General features: G+C 36.6%; 1 protein-coding gene across 4 annotated transcripts in view; it reads left to right on the top strand.

Annotated features, from left to right (window-relative positions):
* Window positions 1-26,434, top strand: part of kuz (zinc-dependent metalloprotease kuz) — a 73,324-nt gene that overhangs the window by 40,636 nt on the left and 6,254 nt on the right. For all 4 annotated transcript variants that reach the window (XM_077432843.1, XM_077432841.1, XM_077432844.1 and 1 more), the window contains exons 2-5: window positions 17,802-17,998; window positions 22,499-22,565; window positions 24,604-24,792; window positions 26,240-26,426. In XM_077432843.1, the coding sequence (XP_077288969.1) occupies window positions 17,802-17,998; window positions 22,499-22,565; window positions 24,604-24,792; window positions 26,240-26,426 (640 nt within the window). The remainder of the gene's footprint in view (window positions 1-17,801; window positions 17,999-22,498; window positions 22,566-24,603; window positions 24,793-26,239; window positions 26,427-26,434) is intronic.

Genomic DNA, 26,434 nt, shown 5'->3' on the forward strand with positions numbered 1-26,434 from the left:
TTGACACAATACGAGTAAAACAAAAACCGAGTAGCTCGGACGTTACCCGTAACGTGGTAACAGGTGATCCGACCGTGTTTAGATGATGGCATCCGACTCAAGTAATTCGGACTGTGCTCAACTTTACTCGTCTGAGGTATTCAATTATGAATTAATATGTCTTACTGAAAAGTAGGATCTGTTCACGAAAGCGTTACATTTAATATATGCTAGAAGAATGGACTATCGACAGATAGACAAAAAATGCTCAAATTGTACCCAATACAGTATAAAAAGTTGCAAGAAAGTGAGATGGATAGACGAAATAAGAAAAATGTTCGGTATTAGATGGATACATGTTGATATGATAAAGGGACACACAATGTTACGGGGCGCCTTTTTAAGGTAATTTTACACATGTAAAAAAATCGCTAGCATGTCTGATCTATGCCAAGCCAAAACTCGCCCCTGGAGTATTTTCCTTGTATTGACATAGGTTTGACAGTGATCTATCTATAAATTCCAATATTTGAAGAAGTGTAGGAGAAACTTGTCGAAATATTAAGGTACATAGTACGAATTAACGATGACATCAGACATGCCCATTCACAGCTGGTGTATCTGCGCCTTGAGGTGCTCTTCTTATTCCATATTTATGAGTATGTATAGTAGATCTTCGTGTGTGATATTATGCATAGAAAAGTACTACTCCTCCATCGTTCATTGATATTTATTGCAAGAAATTGCACTAGAATCAGCGCTGGTATATTGTGGGTTCTTGTCGATAAATTGAACAAAATGTGTACAATACATAGATCGAAAATGAAACAAAATTTAAATGCAAACAAAATTTTTATACGAAACTAAACGTACATACATTTGTTGAAATTGCAATGATAGCATCTTTTTTCAAACGTTACAAAGCAATTCTAAAATTGCCAACGTTGTTATTAGATATATTGCATCGTAGGCATTTTGAAATTTTACTATCGATGCTGCCTCAATGTACATCATATCGGTCAGAAATTACTGTAATTTATATTTCTTTCGGTCTTCTGTAACAGATGTTGTGTTATTCAAATGCCATTATAATGAGTGCATTTAAGTTTTTGCGTCTTATTTTAATTTCGGTCGATCTTGAAAACAATATTCATTTCGTTTTCGCAGCTTCGCCCATACGCTGCTGCATTCAGATGCTCTTAACGAGAGCTTACGTTCTGCAAAACTTTCGCCGATGCTTTTAACAGTTGCCTGGAGAAGGAGAGAGGGCTTTCGCTTTTGAACAGCTGCCAAACGCGCGATTTTAATGTGCGATTATGTCACCTGCTTGACGCTTTTGTTTCGCTGGAGTCGCTCGAAAGCGTTCGATATCGTTTTCGTTTCGCGATATTGTTGCCAAAAATGAATCGTTAAACTTTTTTGTGTGTCTACGCCGCGGGACGTAAATACACAATTGTGATTTGATTTTAGTTTGGAAAATCAGAAGTTCGCTGTGACTTTGACATGAATACAAAAAGTGCATGCTGGAAAAATTATCGTATTAAAATCCATAATTCGTTAGATATTACACATAGCGTGCTGCAGCAATATTAATGTACAAAACTTGTATAATAAACCTTGTAAATATAGGTACATCGAAGCAATTTGATTTATTGTTGTATTATTCAACGATTATTTTATCGTTATGCAAAGAATGGTCAGTTTTTTCTCTAATCATGTACATTTAAAGACGTTTTCCTAGACCTACTATATACATAGATGGGTGTTGCCTTTATATAATAGAATAGCTTTTCAATGATACAGTACTATTTTATTTTTCAAATTTTATCCCATTGATAATCTTCATCAATGCAGCTGTACTGCGGATTTTTAGGGCCATTGTATGGCATGATTGAAACAATTGCAATTTTTATGCTTTCGTTCGACAATGGTGAACTTTTGTACTCAATTTGCTAGAATCTATATACATATATATATATTGTGTTGTGTTATTGCACATTTTCCTGTTCCATCGACACATTCGTTATCATTAAGTTTTTTTCTGTTCACTTTCCTCGTTAAAACTCCATACAAATATACAGTAACAAGATTGTTTATATATTTATGTAGACGAAATGATACAACCTACATGGGTAATATTTTAACAGTCATTTCTTTCTTAATCTTTTTTTATACGCTGAAAAAGCAAATTCTAGTAGAAAATAAAAATATTTGTTTTATTATTAGTCATTGGTTGGATCCTTTTCGTAAAACTACATATGTATTTACATACATCCGATTTCCGAGTTTGAGTGTTAATAATGTGTTTCGTATGACATGACAGATTGTTATCACGTATCATTATTGTTATCAAATAGCAGTATATCTCGGTGGTTGCGTTATTAACTAACCCCCAAGAGGTTCACGGGTTCATGCCCTGGGTTGACTTCAATTGAAAAGAATTTATTCCAAATATTATCTGTACATAGGGCATCAGATGGTCAGACTTGAATATTTGTGACTGCAAGTCGATCGGTTTCTATCAGATTTTGTCAATTTATCTCATTGCATTGTTGAAACGGTTCCTCTTCAAATTGCAAAACCATCCAACCCACTATTTGAATATGATTTAAAATTAATCCAATATATAATTTCGAAAGAAACTTTGTATGTTAAGTTTTGGTTCGCAGAATCCGTTACTAACTATTCAAATAAATTTAATATAATTTTTACTAGTAGATTAGCCATGTTTAAGCGGTTTATATTACAAATACCGAGCGAAGCCGGGTAAAACCACTAGTTATCTATAAATTTATATGTATGTACCATAAGTTTCGCTCAGGGACAACCCGTAATGACATTATGGGAAAATATTATATTTATTTTGTAAACGATGCAAAACGACTGGGCTTACTGCTTGTCGAAAGTTTCAATATACCTATATGTAAATTAGTAATAAGTATTCTTAAGCAACATTTTATGCGATTTTTTTATTGAATATTATTTAATATTTGGACGTTTTGTTAAAATTTACAGTATTTTTATACCGTTAATGTATTTCATAGTGATAAATATATTTTTTATACGGGAGAATAGCCCTACTTGGTTATTCCGAGGCGGTTCTCGCATCCTTAATTTCCATATCCTCGTGTGGAGAGCTTTCAATTCTATGTGGGCGTACTACTAGAGCCTTTCCAGAGCTGCGGTGCACAATTTTACATTATTCGCCTTTTCTCCCCACGCTCGTGTCGGTACTACCTACTAACCCTACATTTCTTTGAAAGGAATGAGGAATTGCAGTCAGCGAATGCACCCACCTTTCTCAAGAATTTATCTGATTACAGTCAGAGCTTTCTTCACGCATTTCGATCGACTCTATAGAGAGGGAAAATTGGTCTTCCTTCACGTTCCACATACCTTTAAAATGTATTACTACCAGCGTTCAAACGAGTCAAAGACTGGCAAATGAAAGTTTCCAGTTGTAACACAGTAGGTATAAAGATGCCATTACATGTTGCCCCCGAGCGACACCTATGGTATTTAACATGTACATAAATTTATAGATTATAAATTTAAATCATATTCAAATAGTGTTAAGCTGGTTTTGCAAATTTGATGAGGAACCGTTTCAATAAATAAGTCGAATAAATTGGCCAACTCTGATAGGAAACGATCGACTTGGAGTCTTGACCAAGTCTTAACCAAGTCTGACCAGATACAGAAATACTTCCGAAAAAAATATTTTCAATCGAATCAACCCGGGGCTTTATTAGCATTAATGTAACCACCGAGTTATGCTGCTGGTATATAACAGTTTTAGTCCTTGTAGCTTACTTCTTCATATATTTTTAAATAGGAAGTATTTTAAGACGTTATTTCAATATGAAACTCGATAATGTCGATAAGTAAGGGGTGGGTATAGGTAAGTTATGGTGTCAATCCAGCACTTATTTTGACCACATTTCGTCCATTCTTCCAGCTACTTGACCCGCCTATTATCACTTCTGGATTGTAAAAGTGTCCAAATTTGTTTAATTAAAATAAAACTCACTCGTAGTCAAGTTAGTCGATTTCGACCACAATAAATGGCATTTGAAATGAAAACAAGTATGAAAAACGTCGAGACAAATCGTTAAATTTGTATGTATGTATGTAAATATCCTATAGAAATACGAATAGTTTTTGTATGTAAATACATATATAGGAATACGAAAAGAAGTGAAATCGCACATCTCTGTGCATATTATTATGCTGTATATTTTCAGAATAGCGCGGTAATTGCGCCATCTTTCGCGGTTGCACATCTGAAATGCATATTTTCCGGTTTCGTCGGTGTCTCTACAACCACTGCGGATTGCAAGGTGCAACACCAACTACGAATGCACTTTGTCATTAGTGCCCCGTTTGACCTGGTTTCTGGCCGTTTTCTCCTGCGGGCTAAAGCCAACCACTTTCAAAAAGCTTTATAGTCGAAAAATTTGTTACACCGCTACGTTTAATATACATCTCTATGCAGATTTTGCGCATCCTCTCCAATTAAAAAGTTCGACTGTATTTCATAGGATGAGCTTTGTATTATTATATATGTGCATAATGTATACAGCTACCCACAAGTATTATATTGTAGATGTAGGAGCAGGCTTCGACAGAAGTTTATGATATGCCATTTACTTTGTTGCGTACAATATAATCTCGGTTTTGGTTTTAGTCGAAGGTAATAACGTCGATTCGTGAATTAATCCAATTTGGTAGCACAAGCGCTACCCGGCAACTTGGAAATACGAAGCGAAGCAATTTGTGCGAGGACCACGAAATCGTTCGGGTTAACTTTGTTTTACGCGTTATTTGTAGGTTTATTCTGTGCAAGCTTCACCGCATTCCGTCGTAAAATATGATTAGAAATTGCTAAATATAAACTTAGGAACTCGTGAGGTCGTAAATTATGGTAACGTTTTGAATTTAACTTGAATTATGTCGAATTGGGTGCTCGGTTTGTTGATTGGGTTTGCTCTTCTGTACATATCTCCTATTTGACATCTTAAATCTTCATAGGAAAATTAATAAAGTCTGATTAAATATGGCTTGTGGAAAATATGTTCTAACCATTTACTCGTTCAGAGTGAGGTTGGTGATGCAAGTTTCATGTCGGTTTTGATGGTTTTGGTTGCATCTTCATTGTGCTAGCTGCTGTAAGTGCTGATAACAATAGTACTTAAATTGATTCGTGTATTATTTACTGTCTTAAAAATAATATTGTAGCGTGGACGTGTAGAGGGGTTTCCGAGATTGGAGTTAAAGACGCAGCGAGTCGTGGTAGAGATAGTTTATTGTTGTTCCGTCGACGGCCCAGCTCCGAATGAATCACAGAGCAGATCCACGGAATATGTATACACAGTGTGTACTCTCAGCTCAGAGATCATTGGTCGAAGGGTCGCGAGACCTTATTGGGTTAAGCTTTTTTGGCGTGAACGCGAGATGAGTTGATTAGTGCTAGTAAACTAGTAGTCGACGAGCACCAACAACATCTCTACGTTACAATATGTATAAAAAAGGAAGGGATATACATATGTATGTTTTTTTTTTTGCATTGACAAGTACGGAGATTTAAAAAAATATTACAACAATCATAATAATACTGAAGATCGCGCCGTGAATACTGACATGCTCATTTGGACTGGAGGGGCCAGGCGTGACCATTGACGAAGTCACATGGTCAATTAGACAATGGAATGAGGGTTCAGTGAGAGGGCGATGTGAACTAATATTTGGGCAGTTTTCTGTACGGCAATTTTCCTGTGCGACGAATTTTCGTGCGACAGGAGATCCGCGCGAGCGATTTTCGTAGCGGCGGTTATCATGGTAGCGATTCACATTCGGGATGTAATCACCGCACCATAGTATACATGTACTGAAGAAAGTAACTCAATTAAGAAATGGTGAAATAGCACAATTTTGTTGGTCGTCATCTTTGAACCCGTCTCAAACAAAGTTAAGACGAATTTTAGCTTCTTATTATGCTCATACAAATTGTATACTACGTGTACGTAACAAGCTGCCTTCAAATGAACTATGTATGTACGTTCCTAACTGCAATTTCATATTAATTTACATACCTGAAATGATCTGCAAAACAATACTCAAAATTCAACTGCAATCGAATCACGAGCCTTGAACCACACAAATCTAATTACCCATGCTGTTGCTCTATTCCAAAAGCTCGCCGGCCCGGTCATCCTTTGTTCGATTAACACCCGTTAATTAGCTCAGTACATTTTTTAATTAGCACCGGACAAAAGTACCTAATGGCACTACTCCACCATTATATTGTCGTGTGTTTGTTCCGCACAACTGCTGCCCCGCTGACCTGATTCTGTAAGGTCGCCAGCTTTTCTCCGCACAACCCTTGTGTGACATCCCAAAATATAAATCCACACATTACCCAGAACTGCTGTCCTTTTTTTTATTTTTATCCGCATTTAGAACCACCTTCCATGCGCAAGTCTCGCAATCAATCAACGACCCAGCATTATTCAGTGCAACCTCTCCTAATCGGATCTAACCCTCCGAATGAGCATTTAATTACACCGGACCGCAAACTACAGCTCGTTTTTCCTCTCAACGGGCGTTTCCCATTTATTCTCAGAGTGAAAATCTTTCAGCGCTTTGTTTCGACGCCTTATATACATATGTATATATAAGTGTGCTCATTTTCACCTCAGGTGTACCCAGAGTCTCTCCGTGTCGCAAGTGACCCTTATTTTGTTATTTGGTTTCCATTATGAGTAACATTTAATACTGCATGCCAAAACTGCTTCGTATCTATCGTCCGCAGTGTGATTTTATACTTTATGTAAATTTTGTGAAAATTGTTCGTTTTGTAATTTGCAAACTTCGTACCGTACGTATGTATATTGCGCGGTTAAAATCAATATTGGAAAATTAAAATGCATTTTCCGTGTTCGCAAGTTTCTCGTACAGAAACTTTTTTACGGCACGGTTAAACGTAGCCACGCTCTTCTATGTCGGCACGATTTTCAATTTAATTAAAGCTTTCGTGTTATATTAATATAATTCGTATTATTGTTTCAACGTTGCGTCGGTTCGAATAAAATTTCATTACTATGTTCCAGCTCGTGGTGGATTGTTTGTTTTATCTGTGCGGTGTGTGTGTAAGTTTTAGTGTTCTTGGTGAAGTGGCGTGCTTGATCTCAAGAGTTGCCTCTTCATTTTTATGACAAACATTTTTAACTTCCGCCTTGGTGAAGTTTCCAGAAAATGTTTTGCAACGGTATTTCGTTGTATTGTAAGCCCGGGTGCATACTGGAGCGACTCGGCGCGAGAACACCGATGCGAATTAATCTCAATCTCATATTACATCATATTCGCCATGACAGGAATTACCCCAAGGCCACACATATGGTTTTATTTTTTTGTATATAAGTAGATACTAACAAATTTTCAAACAACATGACAATACAATAGAGACCTCTATGGACAATCAACAAAAAATATTTTTGATACACCAAATTTGCTAGAAATATATTGTGTAGGTCGCATTTTATAAGAATCGACAAATTCGAAATGCCAATGACTTATTTTGCGAGAAACTGAGAGGAAGTATACTAATTTATTGCATCCGTCACAACAATTGAGGTAGAAAAATCGGAAAATTCTATCAGGCTACGGTTGATCTATGTTTTAATAACCACAATATCTCTCCAGCAGCGTATTTAGTCGGGATTTGAACCCACCACCTTTCCACTGGTATACAATAGCTCTACCAATGCACTTTAGCTGTGGTTTTATATATATATGTATATATTGGTTATATATTGTGTATTCAAGGAAACGTGTTCGTTGGTAACCACGTTACCAGTTGGTTTATGACGACACGGTTTTGAAGAGACACGAGTTGAGCTCCAACCATCACTTGAAACGGGAACGAGAACGGGAATTGCATGCCTTATTCTGGCATTGCAACGCATGCCGGGTTCAGCTAGTATACAATGAAATTTAGTAGGACATATCAATTTTCTTTGGACAGTAATATATTTGTTAAAGTACGGGTGTTTTCAGATTATGCCGTCCGTAGAACAAAGAACTTTGTTTGAAGCCGTTTATCACTTCTAATACAACTCATTATTTTAATCAAAAACGTATATACATACGTATGTATGTACATATTAGAGCCATACCATCTCGAATCTTATTGAATGGCATTTGATTCGATATGCTTGATTCATATTTCGGTCTAAAATCAATACGTATCACTGCCACTGTTTCGACGAACACCTCTACACAAAATGTGACGTAAAACGTACATTTCCCAATTCGTTCTCGAATCAATTTCGCGCTCGGATTCTGCTACATTTTGATTTTACATTGCGTCAATACTGTTTCATTACTTACATAAACGTTAAGAAATAAGTGTATGGTAGGGTAGGGTAGGGCACCTTGATTTTTGTTTTTTAATTGGAGTCGGGGTGAGATGAAATCTTCGGGCGGCAATTACGCATCTCATTGTCGAGACGATTCCATAGTTCAATGGGGTATGATGATATCCGTGTTCAATATTTACGTTTCCACTTGAGCGAACGACTGTCCCCATCCTCCTGTCCCTCCATAACTCCCCACGGTACGAGCCCTATGAGTGTAGGTACTACCCCTTTGATGTTCGCGACTCGATGGCCACAAGGACTTATGTATGTGCTCGCCCGCTACTGAAACGGATCAAAGGCACTCTCTGGCCACGACAAACAAATATGAAAAAAAAATTATTCAACTCCTCTCTCTGAAAGAACGGCTGAAACGGCTTCCCCTTTGCTAGGGCAAAGCTCCGTTGCTCGACCTCCTGGACCCTTCAATCCTCAATCGCCTCTCGGTCGTTGAACGTTCGCTCGCTTTCGAAATGCCTTTTTGAACTGTTATTACCGGGGTGGGGTAGGTGATGTAGTTCTAATTATAGACTATTTTAAGGTTTAACCTTGATCGATCGATTTTTGTGTCTTGTGTCAACTGCTTAGGATGTATGATCTCAGTTTATGTACTAAAAACCTGAAATTTCACTTATGTATAGGATCATATTCCAGAAGATTTTATATAATTTGCTCGTGAGTGACCTAAAACTCTTACACACATGTAGATCGATTTAGTTTCATGTATCTAGTGAACTACTAGTCTAAACGCTAACCAAATTTGTATCATTAATAGTCGTAGAAGATGTACGAGAATAGCAATTTTAACAACATAATGTAGAATGTACATAGATATTTCTAAACATATAACAAATACATTGATTAAGTTATGAATCGGAAGACCTATCCCAGCTGTAATAGTTAACCAATGCAATGCACCCGCACTCTTATTTATTGTATGCAAGTTCTAAATTCTGGTTGAACTTGTTTAAACTGTATGATGATCGAGGTTAGTAAGAAACTTACTTGTTCTTTAAGAATTAAGATTGAATGTGTGGAATTAATCTAAAATAAAAAGATGTACGATTTGAATATAAAGAACACCAAGCAACCCAGTATGAATAGCTAATTAGCTCACCCTTGTATTTTCGGTTGCATAATTTGGACAAAACAACCAGTGCGGTTAGTTTTAACACTGTGGATGGATCACATCCTGGTTTACTCACAGCTCGTACAGCTTTTCCTGACCCACATAGCCATGTTTATATTGAGATATTTTAGGTCACTGGGTCACACGGGGTTGGGACAGGTTCACTCTTACTTCGGCCTCCACGAAACGCAACCAACCCCCGACGTTCGCTTCGATTGTTAGCGCATCCCACTCTAGTCCTTTAATACGCTGCCTATCCTTTCCCTTCCCTCGCGATATTTATTTTCCAATTTACACATCGCCCCGTTAATCACATCTTTACATTCGGTTAATTCGATCAGTCGCTTTTGGCACACGATACGTAACTAACAACCCGATCGTTTGGTTTGTTGTGTGCGTGTGTGTGTCGTATCGATCAGCCGAAGACAGCTCCATGTTGAAGTGTAGTCGTTAATTAGTAGTGTGTGGCTATGGGGTGGCAGAGGCAGATGTTTGCAGAACGTGTCCCGTCCACCTCTGGGTAATTACGTAGAGTGCTTTCCGTCATTTCGGGTCTTTCGTCCGCACGGACGTAATCGGGGATGTTGTCGATACCCGTTACACCCCCGTCCTCTCTGCCGCTTTTGTCGCAAAGCTTTGAGGTCTTTTTGGGTGGTGGAGGGGGGGGGGGGGGTGTTTTCTGCAGTGTCGCCTGCTCGTACTGGACGCCATGGATCCAATTTCCAATAAAGTTTTATTTGTATGGAACATATGTAAGTACTCGGGTAAAATCAGCTTTCAATAGCGCCAATCGCTGAAATTTTGGAATAAAATTTCTTTACAGGCAGTATAGTGAACTGTTTTGACGGTGACTTCAGCACTGAAATATTGCAAACCCTCTTTCCCCCTACCGCCATAGGTATCACGACGAAACGTTTACGGAAAAAATGTCTAACGACACGATGTCCGCGACAAAATGCTCACGGACAAAATGATTACGCGACATAATGTTCACGGACAAAGTAATTACATGACATTGTTGTTCAACAACGAATTTTTTTAATGAAATAAATACACCAGAAAAAAATTTGGTAACGAAGATCTATACACGACCTTTGACAGATTAATAAATAAATATTATATTAGACAAGCCAGTATATATGTAGATTTTCAAATCTTTCAAAGGAAGTGTATAGATTTTCGTTATAACTACTTTTTTTCGTTTTTGAGCGCATTAACATTATGTCGCGCAATAAGTTTGTCCGTGCGCATTATTTCGCGTTAACATTTTGTCCGTAATCGTTTTGTCGTGGACTTTTGTTAGACGCTTTGTCCGTAAACGTTTCGTTCTGGAACAACATATATATTTTTCGAACATTAATTTACTTTGTCTACCATTTATGTAGTTTCTTGTATTTTAAGTTTAAGCTTATGAACTTATGCTGGACAAGCATTTTGTTACACCGCGAACGGTTCACAGTCTTATAGTTTTGGGAAAGTTCGAAAATGGTGTACAAATTACTGAGCCAAATAATGTTTGATGTAATTTAATGGCTTATGGCAGCGCCAATATAGCGGTCGTATGACACTATCAACTATGTATAATTACATCATACATCACAATCAACAGGTGGTTTCAGTCCAATTTGACAAATATTTTCGTATCTAGTATTTAATTCAGCGGCCTTGCTCATAAATACATAGGTATGGTAAAATGTGTATATAAAATATACTTTTCACCTTCTTCAATTTTCAACACAAACTACGAGATTTATTTTCCTCGTAACTTCATTACGACAGGTAATAAATATTCATCAAATTGAAGATCCATTATTATTATTATATATGTATTTCCGTACAGAGGCGTATCTTGTTTATTCCTCTGATAGCTACTGTATATCCTTATAATCTCACCGGGATAAGAAGTATTCCGGAAATGACATAATTGCCCCCTCTTTTCGCCATATCCGAACCCGGCACCGCCTTAAGTTATTCATAAATTCTCCCTTGAGAATTTGAAACACGTACATTTATTAAATACGAATTGACGTTCCACGGATTTAATACAGCGGCAGTAAAATCTCGCAAATTCTCCAGTTAACCTAGGACTCCACGGTAATGCCACTTTATTACAACGTATCCTATACTTATTTCACAGGGGGGAAAAATACAAACGCGAACCCAAGAAGCAATGAATTTATCGACATTAACCTTCATCGTCCTTCACATTTAAGTGTACCCCAAGAATTGGGTCAGATAAGTCCAATATCCGGAAGTCGATCGATGATTCGGTTTCGATTGTTCTTTACGGTGGCAGAGGCACGTTTGGTACGAGCTCGTTGTCGGTTTGTTTGTGTGTTGTCGCACGTAGCTCCAACAGAGGTGGCGATAACCCAATTAGGTGCACTAATTTGATCAGGACCGAGATGCTGCTGGTGGTGTTGACGAGACTCGCGTTACAACGACCCCGCACTAAAGTTGTGTTTCTCCATCCTTTATTTTTCCCGACAAAATCCGACGTTGGCGCTTTTTTACGTCTCGGTAATGCGTTTAGATTTATCGAGTAATACGAGCTGTATATTAATTTCAAGCTTAATAAGCTGTCAACACATTTTGCACTTGTTATTCGAATATAAAATGTGCTCCTCTGTCCGGATCAAGCTGATGATATAAGTCGCTTGTGTAAAGTTTACAGCTAATGAACGAATAAATAAAGCACACTTGCGACAACGTTAAGCTTGTGTAAATTATGTTTTGTTATGACCTCCATTGTTCTTGATGCAGTCTCAAGTTGAATCATCATTATATGTACTCTGTAAGTGTGTTTTTTATCACGCGAACTGTTAGTCTTATCTTTGTATAATAGAATTCTTTATTCTGTTTTGCTTTGCCTTGTATTGTCATCTTTTAATAAATATGTTTATCTTTTATTTAGTAATATGACGTTTTAGCAGTTCTTTCGTCTTTATATATTATTCTTTCGAGCATAGTGGTCATGGTTTTGAGTCCCGCTGCTGGCCAGACCTTGGTTTGTGACTCCAGGTCGATCGGTTTCTGCAAAATCGGCATCTCTCTTGCTAGTCTCATAGGAGATCGACCGAATGTGAAGAAAAATACATCACCCGAGTCAGTCAGAGTGCACGATTGCATGCAAAATATGAAACTAATGTATTGATGTACTAAAACTGTCTTCTTCCTGTTAATTTCCTTATTTTCTTAGCCTTATCTCATTTATTTGGCGTCGGCTCTCCTAGTGTGGAATCGCCATGATCGGTATGAATCTGTGTACTTGCCATGCTAAGAGATACATAGATAGGTTCTTCCTGCTATGTGCAAAAATATTTCGCCATCACCACAAATCAAATATATAATGTGTGACGTCAATTTATTTTATATTATAATTTTAATTCTAAAAATGTATATTTACCATGATACCATTACGGGGTTTGTCCCCTAAGTAATACATATGGCCAAATTTGTAAATATGTACTTAATATAAATTTATATTATTATAAATTCTAAATTGTATTCAAATAATGGTGAAAAATGAGGACAGGTTGCCTATTTGTTTAACACCGTTTCAACAACGAAATCCGATAAATTGGCAAACTCTGATAGGAAATAGCTACATATATCCAAGGTTATGGGCCGGTAGCAACGGGCTAGGAATTGAACTCGTGACCCCTCAGTTGATAGCGATATACCCTTACCACAGAGCTATTTTGCTGGTTTCATACACTTCATTTTTACTATAACAGGTTAAAGCGACACCTATGACCAAACTTGCACAATACTTAACACATAATTCAAAGTAGGTATATTTACAAATATAAATCTAGGGGGGGGGGGTAGGATGCCGATTTCATTAGATCCGTCCCAACAATTAAGCTAGATAAAATCTAACCGATATTGCTGAAGAATATTTAGTAGTATCAATTGTGTATGGAACAGCCTGAGATTGTCGGGATTGCTCGCCCGTTTTTAGAGGTCAACTGTTTTATATTTATTTATAACCATTTCCAATTTTGTACCATTTAAAACTCTTGTTAGCATTTAACACGAACGTAGAACGAAAAGAAAAAGTTTGCGCTGTAAAATGAAGAGAAAACAATACGTATATCAAAGCGACAAGATTCATTTTTTCCTTTGAAGGATGGACGAGGCGAGGATATCATGTGTGGGCAGCAATATCCTGCTTTCCCTACACACGCTCCCGAGACACATACATAGATGAACATCAGGAGCAATATCGTATATGTATGTATGTACATACATATACATGTAGCCCATACATGTTCAAAACACAATATTCTTTTAGAGCGAGTCCTGCACTGCGACGATACGCGATCTCATACCCCCCCATCTGCAATCCTTGAACCGAGTCCTGGGAAAAACCAGGTCGTTTTCTAGCACATTTACCCAATCGTAAAGTTCAATGGGACGCTTGATTAGGTTCGAGTTAATCGTACAAAAGCCTTCCACGAAGATTTTCTCTATGCAACCTTTTGTTGTATACGACGAGGGACTGCAACAACTCGTTACAAACTTGAACCCACTCACTCTGAATGAGATTACCCAGCGTGTGACTTTGACGGTAACACGTATAGGATCGATAAGCGAACAATGCGCGATTATGCATACAATGTATTTAAACATATGTGGGTGTTGCATTTATATAAATGACATTAAATGCTTTAATGCATTGTTAATCATTCGTGGATTCTTAAAATTTAATCAGTAGAAAAAATCCAGTACTACAATTTTGAACTCTTTTCTTAGTCAAGGGCGTGAAAGGTCACTTGTACATATACATGTATGTAAATATACTACACGTAGCGTAAACCATAAAATCCAACGATCGATTGCGCTTATGAACTTAAAGGAAATTACTATTTTTACTTTTTTTTTAAGACAACGGGTTATCTTGTTGTCGTAAGTTAAATGGGATTCAATCTACCATTTGATTAGAGGGGTGATTGCAATTAGTCTTAACTTGCTTCTATAGACCAGTGGTTCTCGAGTACGATTACTTAAAGGCGCAAACACACTGAATTGTACGGCATAGACATGTGTGGTTTCCAGCTAGGAAGGGCGTTTCTTCAAATCATTGTTCGTACGATCTTATTATGTCGACAAATTATTTTAGAATTTTTTAATTTCTAAATATTGACAATTGTTTTGTTTTTGTTTAAAAAAAAAAGCTTTACTGTGTTTAAAAAAAAACCCCGCTAGCTTATATGCTGAACTAATAGCGTTCAGTTAAAAATGTGTGTTTTAAGTAATAAATATTGGAAAATCTGCGAGGTTAATTATTGTAATTAGCTTTAAAAATCATTTTATCATGTATTAAACATCGAAAAATATAAAACAAGTGCAAGAAATGAAAAAATAACGACTGAAGCAGATCTGTCATTCTAAGACGGATATCATTCTCAAACTGATCGTTGAGCACAGCGTACTGAATTTCCCCTCTCACTCGCATCTGTGAGGCACGTGTACAAGGGCTTCTCGCAAAAATAATAATTTCTGTTGATATTGATCAATATTTTTATTTCATAATGATATAATTCGAATCAGAGAGGTTTTGATGAGGAATACATCAAAATATGAATCAGTATATTTGAAGATATAAAATAAAAAAAAATATAATTCCTGGTCACTCGCTATCCAACGCTCGTATTGACTAATTCAGCTTAGCTAAACAATTTCGTCATCTTTCTTGGTACATATCGTCTTGTCAGATGAGGAACAGTCTTGCACGTTTTAAATATTTGCTTTGTAATCGGTTTAGAGCTCGATTACACGATACATACATGTTCCGATGTTAAACCGACTTGGACTACGTGTGGTACAGGCAAGAAAGGATTACATATGTTCTGAAGATACAGCCATTGAGATTCTGCTTAGTCTGGGAGGGTTGCTCGAGAACGCTTCGCAAAAAATATTGCTCGGTGGGCGGAGATAAAAAAGGGTTTAGAGGATGAGGGACTACAAGGGGGGAGATATTACCTCCCCGAGGTTCGTTCGGTTATTCAATCCAGCTGACTTTCATACTCACAACTTCCGCCTGCCGAATATTCTCGTCCCGCATATTCAAAGCGTCTTCCTCCCCGAACATAAAAAGGTCACCTATCACTGGCGTTGGCGCTTCTCGTGCGACTCGTGCCGTTTTGTTAAATTTATTTTTCTATTTGCAAATGCGATAGAAATGGATCTTTCCCCTTCTATATTCCCACTTCGTCTGTATTTCTCATCCCCTTCTCCAAATATCAAATATGTGTGTGTTTGCATCCATTTTTCCGTTGATATGTAGTGTGTGTTCCTTGCGTCGGAAAAACACTACCATTCCTCGCAATATCCGGACTTTTTATGTACATACATACATATTTTTGACCGAGGGATTTCATATCGTCTAAGCTATTTACAACGTATGCCTTATTTGTTACTTACAGTTTATTACCTTATTGCGTTCTTACAATACTCAATCGGTGTATGAAAACTATGTATATTTTGCAGAAGTGGAAAATTCAAATTAATCAAACCAAAACAGATGCGATATTTTTTAGTGTTAGAAAGCCAAGTTCAGATATGAAAATCCCCTCTGGAGAAAGTCTGAAATGGCAATCAGTAATAAAATATTTAGGAGTAACTTTCGATAAAAGAATGAGATGGGCCCCTCACATTGGGGCAGTGAAATGCAAGGCGATGCGGGGTATATTCTCAATATACCCAATATTTAATCGCCATAGTTCTCTATCAATTCAAAATAAAATAAAATTATATCGCGCGATAAAATTATATCAAAATAAAATAAAATTATATGACCAATGAGATGTGTTGCTGTATGAAGCTTACGCATTTGATCTATAGTTATAATGAGTCCTTAGAATACTTATTGGCTTGTAGCTGCGAAAAATCATCGCAATAAATTACCGAACAAAATATCTTGTCAATTAAAGTTTTCACCCATTGAAACCGATTTAAGGTAAAGACACACGCCGCCGTCGTGCGCCGAACGTGTTTTTTTAGATTTGTACGTGCAATAAAAAAACGCTGGACGTACTCCGGTACACCAAATCTGTACCGCCAGGTGCCTTCTCAAACGTATATATTTTATTCTTGTATTGACATTTGATCAAGGTTTGACAATGATCGAAAACATATTTGGAGAAATATATATATATAATGATATGAAGATACGCCTCTCACAACTGGAGTCTAAGTGCGCGTCCCATGTCGCCATTTTGAATGGTTCTTATTTTTACGTTTATGATATTTCATTTCAGGGAAATAATTACGCGATTATTATTAGTCAGCTAAGATGTTCTGATTCCAAAAGTAATTGTATATTTCGAGAAAGGTTCACAATAAAGCTTTTCAACCAATATGATCCCAGATTTAAAGGCTTCTGAAATAAAATATAGACATGGAATTGTGTTCTGAATTCTATGAAGTGGCACTACATTTGAGAATTCGTTTCGGATACTTTGACAGTGACAATATTTCAAGTTGTAACAATACACACTATCGATTAAAATCCCGTCTGCAAAAAATCTGAAAGTCTGAAACCAGCTTGTTACTAACCTCTTCTTATTTTTACCTATGTTTTCTGTTTTATTTAAGCTTTTGACTTTTTTCGTCGTGTCGTACTATCTAAATTGGATCTAAACTGTTGCCCATAAGTAGGATTACTTTGCGTATTTCGCTCAAAATTGTTTTTATCGTTCGCGTTGATTCCTAATAGCGATACGGTCGATTTATAAAGACAGTCCGTCTCATTTTTGATCCATTCAAAACGATACAAAAGATCAATCCGTCGAATTGGAGCGATTTTCTGCGGCTATTTTTAGCGAAAGCCATTGTGTATTTATATTTCGATTAGAAGGTTTTCTATATTGTTCGGTATTTTTAATATGTAGGTCGTTTCTTTACGTGGGTATAATTTCACATATAAATCCTTTCAAGGTGGAACGTTAATTTATCAAACCGAAATATGTGGCTCACAGTTTCTCAGCTCGCGCACGAACAGCTTATCGCGAGGATTTACAACAAAAATAATATTATTCGAGCTGAAACTTTCCAGTTTCAAATCTTGCATTCGGCCGAGTTTTGAATCGAAAATCCCCCCGTTCCCGTCGCTCCAGTCTCGAAAAGGTCATTTCCTCTCCATCTTTCCATCTCCGGTCTCGTAATTAATTGCACAGCGAGCTGTGCGATGTAAATATGTATCCTGCTCTCGATTACGTCCGACGGTTTTATATCAAAGTTTTTGCTATAATTGTTTGCTTTGTTTGTTACAGTGGCACGTCGACGTTTGAATGAATACATCTCGCACTACGAACCACTACGCTATGAGCCCCAACCGGTACGCGATGCCCATGCACGTGTCAGGCGCTCCACAGAGCCTCAGCACGTGCATGTGCACTTTCGTGCTCATGGCCAGAGGTTTCATCTGCGGCTCAAGAGGGACCTCTCCTCCTTCAGTTCCGATCTTAAGGTAAATAAATCTGTTTATATTGTTGCGTAGGCAAATTAAAGGCCAAAGTCGCTTCACAGCAATTATTCAACGATCCCAGAGGTCCACACAGAACCACTGCTCACTCCAGAATGATCTGATCTACCGTGTGTATCCCCTTATAAAGGACTAGTTGCACAGCACAGCTTCCCCGATCCATTAATATGTCTCCTGTCTAGGCACTTAACCCTTTGAGCGCTGACGTATTTTCTGTTGAAAGCCCGCCACGCTGAAAATTTCGCCAATATTTCCAACTAGAATTATTTAGAAATCCAATATAAAGCAGGTATAAAAATTGTAGGTAATCCAAACAAACCCTAGATAACTACCGTCGAGGATTTCGTGTTTTGTAAAGATCTGTATAGACTCTCTAATATATGTATCTTGCAACAATATAAAATAAACAAAAGAAGTCTATTAATTAATGTATTTTCCCACAACTAGTTTCATCTTCATTGTTGTTAAAATGTAATGCTCACAATCTAAAATATTATGCACAATCTAATTTCCATCGGATAATACTGCTATGGTTATAAATTCAGACATTCCGGTGTAAAACAGTCTTTACAAACGTTGTCAATTGAATAATGAATGACGTTGACCCATATTCAATGCATTTTTTAATGCTACCTTTAAAGGCTTAACTGGTAGTATTCTTGCTTACTTTATACATACTCAATATACAACGCCTATCGGCGTTGGTCAGCATTCGAAGAGTTAAAGGTCTATCCTGGCGAGTATATTGTTTACATAAACACACTCGCCTATATCTGTGAGAACTCGCCTATATCTGTGAGCGTATCCTTTGCTCAGACATTTTCAGAGTCCCGTTAGCCTAATCCGGGCTCTCAATTGTTTTCCCACGAATGCACTTAGACAGTGAATACTCTCTCATGTTTCCGCATTACAATATTATCCAACACAGCACGTGATTAGCTCGTGCACGGAAAATACTACTTACATATGTATGTATATTCATACCACACAGCAGCGCACGTTTATGCACGTTCAGACTTATTTTGGCCGAGTGCAAGGCAAATTCAGCTCACACATACATTACAGAGTGCGACGATACGGCGCAATATTGCTTGCATCATATCGTCAAGTCAATATTATATCAATATGACGTTTCCGAAAATATTCATATGTACATGGCAACACTTTCGTTAGTACGGGTGCACTCGCCACTATTACGTCACGTCATGCGTGAATTTTTCCACAAAGCCAAAGAAAACCGGTTGTGCTTGATACGTTATGTATGAATGTACTAAAGAATATTTTTCGTACTGCTGTTTACGTGATAACCCCGTTTTGTGACAACTTGGGCTTCGTTCTTAGTAATGGCGTATATATTAATAAGATGTACACTACGTATTCACATGTATCTACTAACGTACTCAAATATCAAACCCGAAAAACTTCAGTTCACACCTTATTATCCTATCAACATTATCGGATGTTGTAATAATACACATGTCTGAAAATCTGGTTAAAAGAGTAATGGTGTGGAGAGAATTGATTCCAGATAAGTTTGACAGACTTGAGACTATAGGTATATTGTAGTGACAGCTCTTCGTGCTACAAGTCCAAAAACAATAATCGGAGAAACGTCATTAGAAGTCTGTCGCCACGATCACGAACCTCAGTCATGAGGAACATGTCTAAAAAGAATGCAGCGATTATTAATCTAAGCATAACATCAAATGTAACGTGACTTTTTAGTGTGTTGCTGAATGAATGTTGGGGCTCTCTCAACAAGAAATCGATCAAAGAGAGATTCGAAGCACAAAACTTATTAATTAAATATATAAAATCGATGGCTTGATGCATAGATACTATTTTACATATGTCCATTTTTGAATTTTTATTGAATTTTAAGTTTGTAGATGCTGGAATTATTCAAGTTCCTTTCAGGGTAATTTATGTGGTATATATAAATTACCTTGAAAGAAAAAGCCTGATTTATTCCAGTATCTATAAACTTAAAATTGATACAAATTCAAAAATGGACAAACAATATCTGTGCACCAAGCCATCGATGGTTACGCGACAATTGGTTCACTTTCAAAAGGTTCAACGACAAAATGTACCCGACAATTGGTACACTGGCAAAATGTACCCGCGTTAAAATGTCCACGGAAATAACGTTCAAGCGAAAAAATGTTCAAAAGTCCTAAATTTTCCTGCTTTAATGGAAAAAGTAAATTTTTATTGTATTATGTATATATATCGCGGATTTCAATGAATTAGTTTTAATGTTAGGGGTTCTCAACCGTATCCAATATTCTCAACCGTATCCAAATTAATTCAGTTAAATCCGCGATAGATATACATAATACAATAAAAAGTTACTTTTTCCATTAGAATAGAAAAAATTTAGGACTTTTGAATATTTTTTCGCTTGAACGTTATTTCCGTGAACCATTTGTCGCGGGTACATTTTGTCAGTGCACTAATTGTCGGGTAAATTTTGTCATCGAACCTTTTGGAATTGAACCAATTGTTGTGTGTATAAATATATACATTTATACACACAAATAAAATAATTATAAAGAATTAAAATATAATTCGACTGAATCCAGACTCATTAAAAAAAATCAATCAAATCACCATACCTCGTCAATATAAGAATGGGAGAATGGAGATAATAACTACGACAAGAATTACTATCATTTACGAATAACTGCAGAGATCGAGTAAAGCGAAGAGGAGTTTTAAGTTGAAAAACAGATTCAAATATATGATAGAAGAAAAAAATCAAATCGTTGACGATCCTTCGATCCTTCCTTTTTCCTCCGATCATTAAGTTTATTGATTTGTAAATGAAATAAGATTGTCATAGTTTAACGATAGAAATTTTTTTCTAAGGATTCTTCTATTCTTCTAATCCTTAGAAAAAAAAATTTATCGTTAAACTATGACCATATTGTGAAATTATTCTCTAATTTACTCCAAACAAGTGAACCAAAGTTATGTTTGTAAAGGGTGTTTTTTTTTGTAGATGTATAGAATTTTAAAATAAATTAAAACAAATAAAAAACGTGTTAATGGCTATGGTATTGGTTTTATTGGAAGATAATGTTATTCCATTAGTGTTTAAATGTGAAATCGGGCGGCTGGTTCGAATAAAGCGCAATCTGGAAGTCCAATTTTCGAACAGTTGGGGTTATACATATATCGGCAATAACGCGGCGAAGGCTTCCAAGTCATCCATCGTCTCTGGTTTATCGGCGTAGACTAGCGACTTCACATATCCCCACTGAAAATAATCCAAAGGTGTTAAATCGCACGATCTTTGAAACCAATCCACGACCGTAAAATTGACGTAGCGTAAAAATTTACTGTAGTTAAGTTTTATAATAGAAGATATCATACTTAGCCTTCCATATCGAGCAGCTTTTTGTTTGAACGTGTCGGTCGAATTCCAAAACCTTACCTATAGTCCGATTACCATAGCTTCATGGTTGTTATTTTTATCAAAGCTATCGAAAAAATCGGTTCATTTGTACGAGTTGATCCTATTATTGTTTTGGGCGACTTGGTGCGTGTACAAACGGCCTTTGGCTTAAATAGTGCCATTTTATATGTGGGTCAAAGCACGTTACATTAACCTCCCTTCTCTTGCTTGATTTATAAGCAATTTATTATATTTTATTCGGCAAATATTCACAGACTGTAAGCAGCCGAATCACGATCGTTTCATATCGTATATTATATAAATCCATAATTATTTGTTTTTTTGCAAAATGACGAATGGCATTTGTGTAGCGGATAATTATTACAACTCCATTGTCGAGTACGTGTCGCGAATAACATGTATTCTTTAATTTATCGTCGCTACGAAAGTGTATGCGATGCATTACAATTTCACGCCCCCCCCTACTTTGCCGTTTGTTATCTTTGCCTCCGTTTTATACACTGTCTTCAAAGGAAAAACAAATAAGAAGATCGCTCGTTGCAGCAAAACTCGTCGTCTTTGTCGGATGACGTCATCGCGGTGTTTAAAACTCGCCTCATCCCCCGCCCCCTCTAATTTCGCACAATACCTTGTATTGTACAATAGGTATTTGTAACCGAGTTGAGAGATCAAAAGTAATTAATTTACTTTACTTTCAGCTGTTGAATAAAAGTGGGGTTTCAAGTCAGAAAGTCTAAATATACCGTTTCGTACTAAATGCCACATTCGGTATTCAGCGCAGAGCGTTCTCTTGCATAATCCCGAAACCGAAAGCGCAGGTGGTATTCTCCTCTTGTGTAATCCCGATGTACGTGTGTATGTGCTTTCCAGTTGTATTTATGTACCTGGGTTTTCCCCTTAGTCATCCCTGAAGGGTTGACCCGTCTCGGTCGCGACATTTACACTATATTGTAATATAGTGGCTGTCATCGTGTAGTGTACAAGTATAATATGCATGATGACACACTTCGTGTGTTATTTTATCCAATTCTAATTCTGATGTATATTTTTTGGTCTTTTTTCAGGTGGAGGGCTCAAAAGGAGAGACGCATAATGTAGATACTTCACACATTTACCATGGAGAGCTTTTGGGTAAGTTGATTCATAGGCTGTATATTTATATCCCACTAGAAATCGAGACAAAGAGCTCGTCATCGTCGGCTTTATTTAGCCTTTCACCGTCAACTGGTGGATTTAGGCCTCTCCAATCCTCTTCTATGTATTTGTAACTACTTATCCATTGTAGGTCGCATCCGTTTGCTTAAAGTTCATTCATCCTTCCTTATTTACTTTTACATCGATACGAGTATAGTTTGGGAGCTTTCAATGACCATCTTCCATATTTTCTAAAAGGCTTCTTTATGACGCTAATTTTTAATTCCTAATTGTTAATTCCTGTTTCTTTCATCAGTTTTATTAAAACAGAAAACAGTTGATCTTTTTGCATACTAAATCAAGTCGGCATTGCATATTGTTTCTACTCCGCGGCGCATTATTTGTATGCACTTTATAGCCCAGGTTACACAAAAGGAACAAGTGAATGCAACATTTGAATGTAGAAATTCGTTTTATTTAAAAGTAGTATAAAGGTTCGTTTATATTATTCAGTGCTGCATGAATTTCAATTTTAAAAAATATTGATTTCCAACAGCTCGGTACGACACGACACTGCACGGAAAAGACTAGTTCTATTCATACTATACAGCACCGCTATTTTTCAGCACATTCATGTTTATTTTGGATAACATCGGCTTATACTTAAATTAGAGTATCGCGACAAAACGTCTAACAACCACGACTATGACAAAATGTTAACGTGACATAATGTGTACGGACAAAATAATTACACGACACGTGTAATGTAATACACAAATCATTCATATGTTCAAAAACGAACTTTTATTAACGAAAAAAACGTTAAACACGACGAAGATTTAAACACGTAGACATCATGTCGCGTAAAAATTTTGTCGTAGACGTTTCGTCGTGGAACCATACATTACAGAGCGCGACCATATGGTGCAATATTGCTTGCGTCGTATAGTCGAGTCAATATTGTCACAATATGACTACATGGCTACACTTTCGTTAGTACGGGTGCACTCGCTACTATGACGCCACCTCATGCGTAAATATTTCGACAAAGACCAAAGAAAACCGGTTGTACTTGATACGTTTCGGTGACATGTACTGCTGTATAATATGAATAGATCGTGTCGGCTCCTGCTGTTACATCTACGCCACGTACATATAACGGAATATATGAATGTGTCCATATAGAATATTTTTCGTACTGTTGTTTACATATCGTTGCTGGTTTGAGCTGTGCTAGTATTAACTGGTACGAGTTCATTTTTCGAGTCTTCATCAACTCAGATTTTGTGCCGTAAGGTGGACCCGTTTTTTTTAACACATTGTAGACTCGTAAAACAAGTTTCCATTTAAAATCCAAATCTAAAAGTCAGTGTAATTAAAGCGCTCGCTCATTAGTTTATCAGTGCACATTTTGCACGATAACACTGTCATCTTCGTCTCGTTTGTTGTGCTTTTGACAAGAGCAATCTGTGGCGGTTGTGCCAGATGCGCACAGGTCATAAATTACAACATGACAATGTATTTTGCAAAGTTTCACTGGAGACGAGACGATGCGCGAAAAATACGGCGTCATCCCCGTTTTTCTTCACCCTGGGTGACTGCCCTGTGAAAATATGGCTCGATTTTACAGAAGAATACACAAATTGAAAAAGACTGATGAGGATCATTATTCCCCTCACGTTTTTCACGACCCGGCCATATCTCCGCAGACATAATATGTTTGAACTGAAAAATAAACCACCGTCGGTTCCGTATGTACCAGCCTTTTACTCTGTAAATATACATTTACGGCATTTGTGCCAACAGTGTGCTCTCTTTGATTGTACCAATTATCAACTCTTAATGACTAATTCAAGTGCCACTTACATTAACTCTTGTGCCTATGTGTGTACATATCCTCGATAACTTTGTGCCAAGTTTGCTCAACAGCAGAGCGAACATTGTACATATGGTAGAATTGAGTTGGTATAAGTTGTTTCGTTTATTATGTCATGCAATGTATGAATATTGAATTGTATCCGTTTTGCATTTTCAGGTGATCGGAGCAGTACCGTTTTTGGATCGCTCGTGGATGGAGTGTTCGAGGGTAAAATAATGTCTCGCCACGGTTCCTACTATGTAGAAAAGGCGAAGCATTACTTTCCGCATGATCACAATGACACATTTCACTCTGTCATTTATAAGGAACAGGACGTGAGCGATCCCTATGCTCATGTCCGTGAAGGTGAACATAATTTTTTTAATTTTTATATTTTACCACTATGCCACTACAGGTTGCCCCTGATCGATACCTATAGTATTAAACTTGTTCATATATAATTTTAAAATCATATTCAAATAGTAGGTAGGATGATTTAGTCAATTCGATGAAGAACCGTTTCAACAATGAAATCAGATAAATTGGCAAACTCTGATAGGAAACGATCGATTAGAGTCACAAATATTCAAGTCTGACTAGCAGCACTGCAGAGATACTCAGATTAAATTCTTTTCAATCGAGGTTGACCCAGGGTTTGAACCCGGAAATCTCTCGGTGGTTAGCATTACACAATTACCGAAATGTACCATGCACTTACATATATCTGAGTTAATCACAGGACGAGTGTTTCAATTCCGTTTCTATCCGTATATATGGAAGCATGTTTCAAAATGTGATCAAAATATAAAGCCAATTTGTAGTAGATATGACTGAAAATTTGACAATGAATATTATATATTTATATATTTGGCAGTGAATATTTTATTATATATTTGGCAATATTATATAATATGTTTGGAATATTATATATTTATACAATTTCTTTGGAATATTATATATATTTGGCAATGAATATTATACTAGTACTTACATATTCATTGAAAAGGCAGCTTTTATAGTATCCAATTATGTTATCAGATGCTTTTTAATGATGGCTTATTATTTATTGTTATATATTATCAATGCTTGAGATATTTACAATTGTAATATTGACTATTGAATTTATTCAGTCTGCTAGAGATAAATTCTTTGATGTACGGTATTATAGTTATAGAAGGATACAATAAAATACTTTTCATTTTTTATTTATAATAATACTAGTGATTTCATCTGGCTTTGCTCGATATTCATAACATTCGTTTTTTTCTATTGAATTTATTTGTATACAAATAAAATTCACATTTAATGACAGCCAAATCAGAAACGAGTTATACACGCACACAACGGTCTTTTATATATAAAATTTCACACATATTCAGCAAATTCAAATATTTAAATTACATTCTATGGTTTTAGGTATGTAAATTTGTATGGCGAAAAACCATAAAACGTTTATCTTTATATATTATATGTACATACAAAGTAGATTTATTCCTGTTAAATATTAATATTTTGCTCGGTTCAAAGGGGGTGCAAATGCACCCTTTGAGTCCCTTCGGTACGGCACTAGTAATTTTCTTTGTTTCTCATTGCGATATTTCAATTAGATAAAAACGGAATTACGTCACTTCTATACTGATCGCTTCATCTATTACATTAAATTCGAATGGCATAATTGCAATCTAACGACGCTAATTGATGCAGTAGAGCAATTTCACGTTGATTAAAAACAACTGTTGGCATACTATCGTGAAATCACACCAGATATAAATTGTAGTTGAACGATATTTTATTCCTTTTATTTGTTTATTAGGTCATGTAGGTGGATGCGGGATCAACGATGATGTTATTCAATGGATGGAAAAGATTCAAAATTCCGCCGTTGAAGACGATACCGATAAACATCGTCACAGTTCAGAACACCGTACGCCACACAGTGCCAACAGTATTAGAGATGGTATACCTAAGTGGAAACAGAGCTTATACGATCACCCCGATAGGTAAGTTG

The sequence above is a fragment of the Arctopsyche grandis genome, chromosome 6 (genome assembly GCF_051622035.1).
Source record: "Arctopsyche grandis isolate Sample6627 chromosome 6, ASM5162203v2, whole genome shotgun sequence".
NCBI lineage: Eukaryota > Metazoa > Arthropoda > Insecta > Trichoptera > Hydropsychidae > Arctopsyche > Arctopsyche grandis.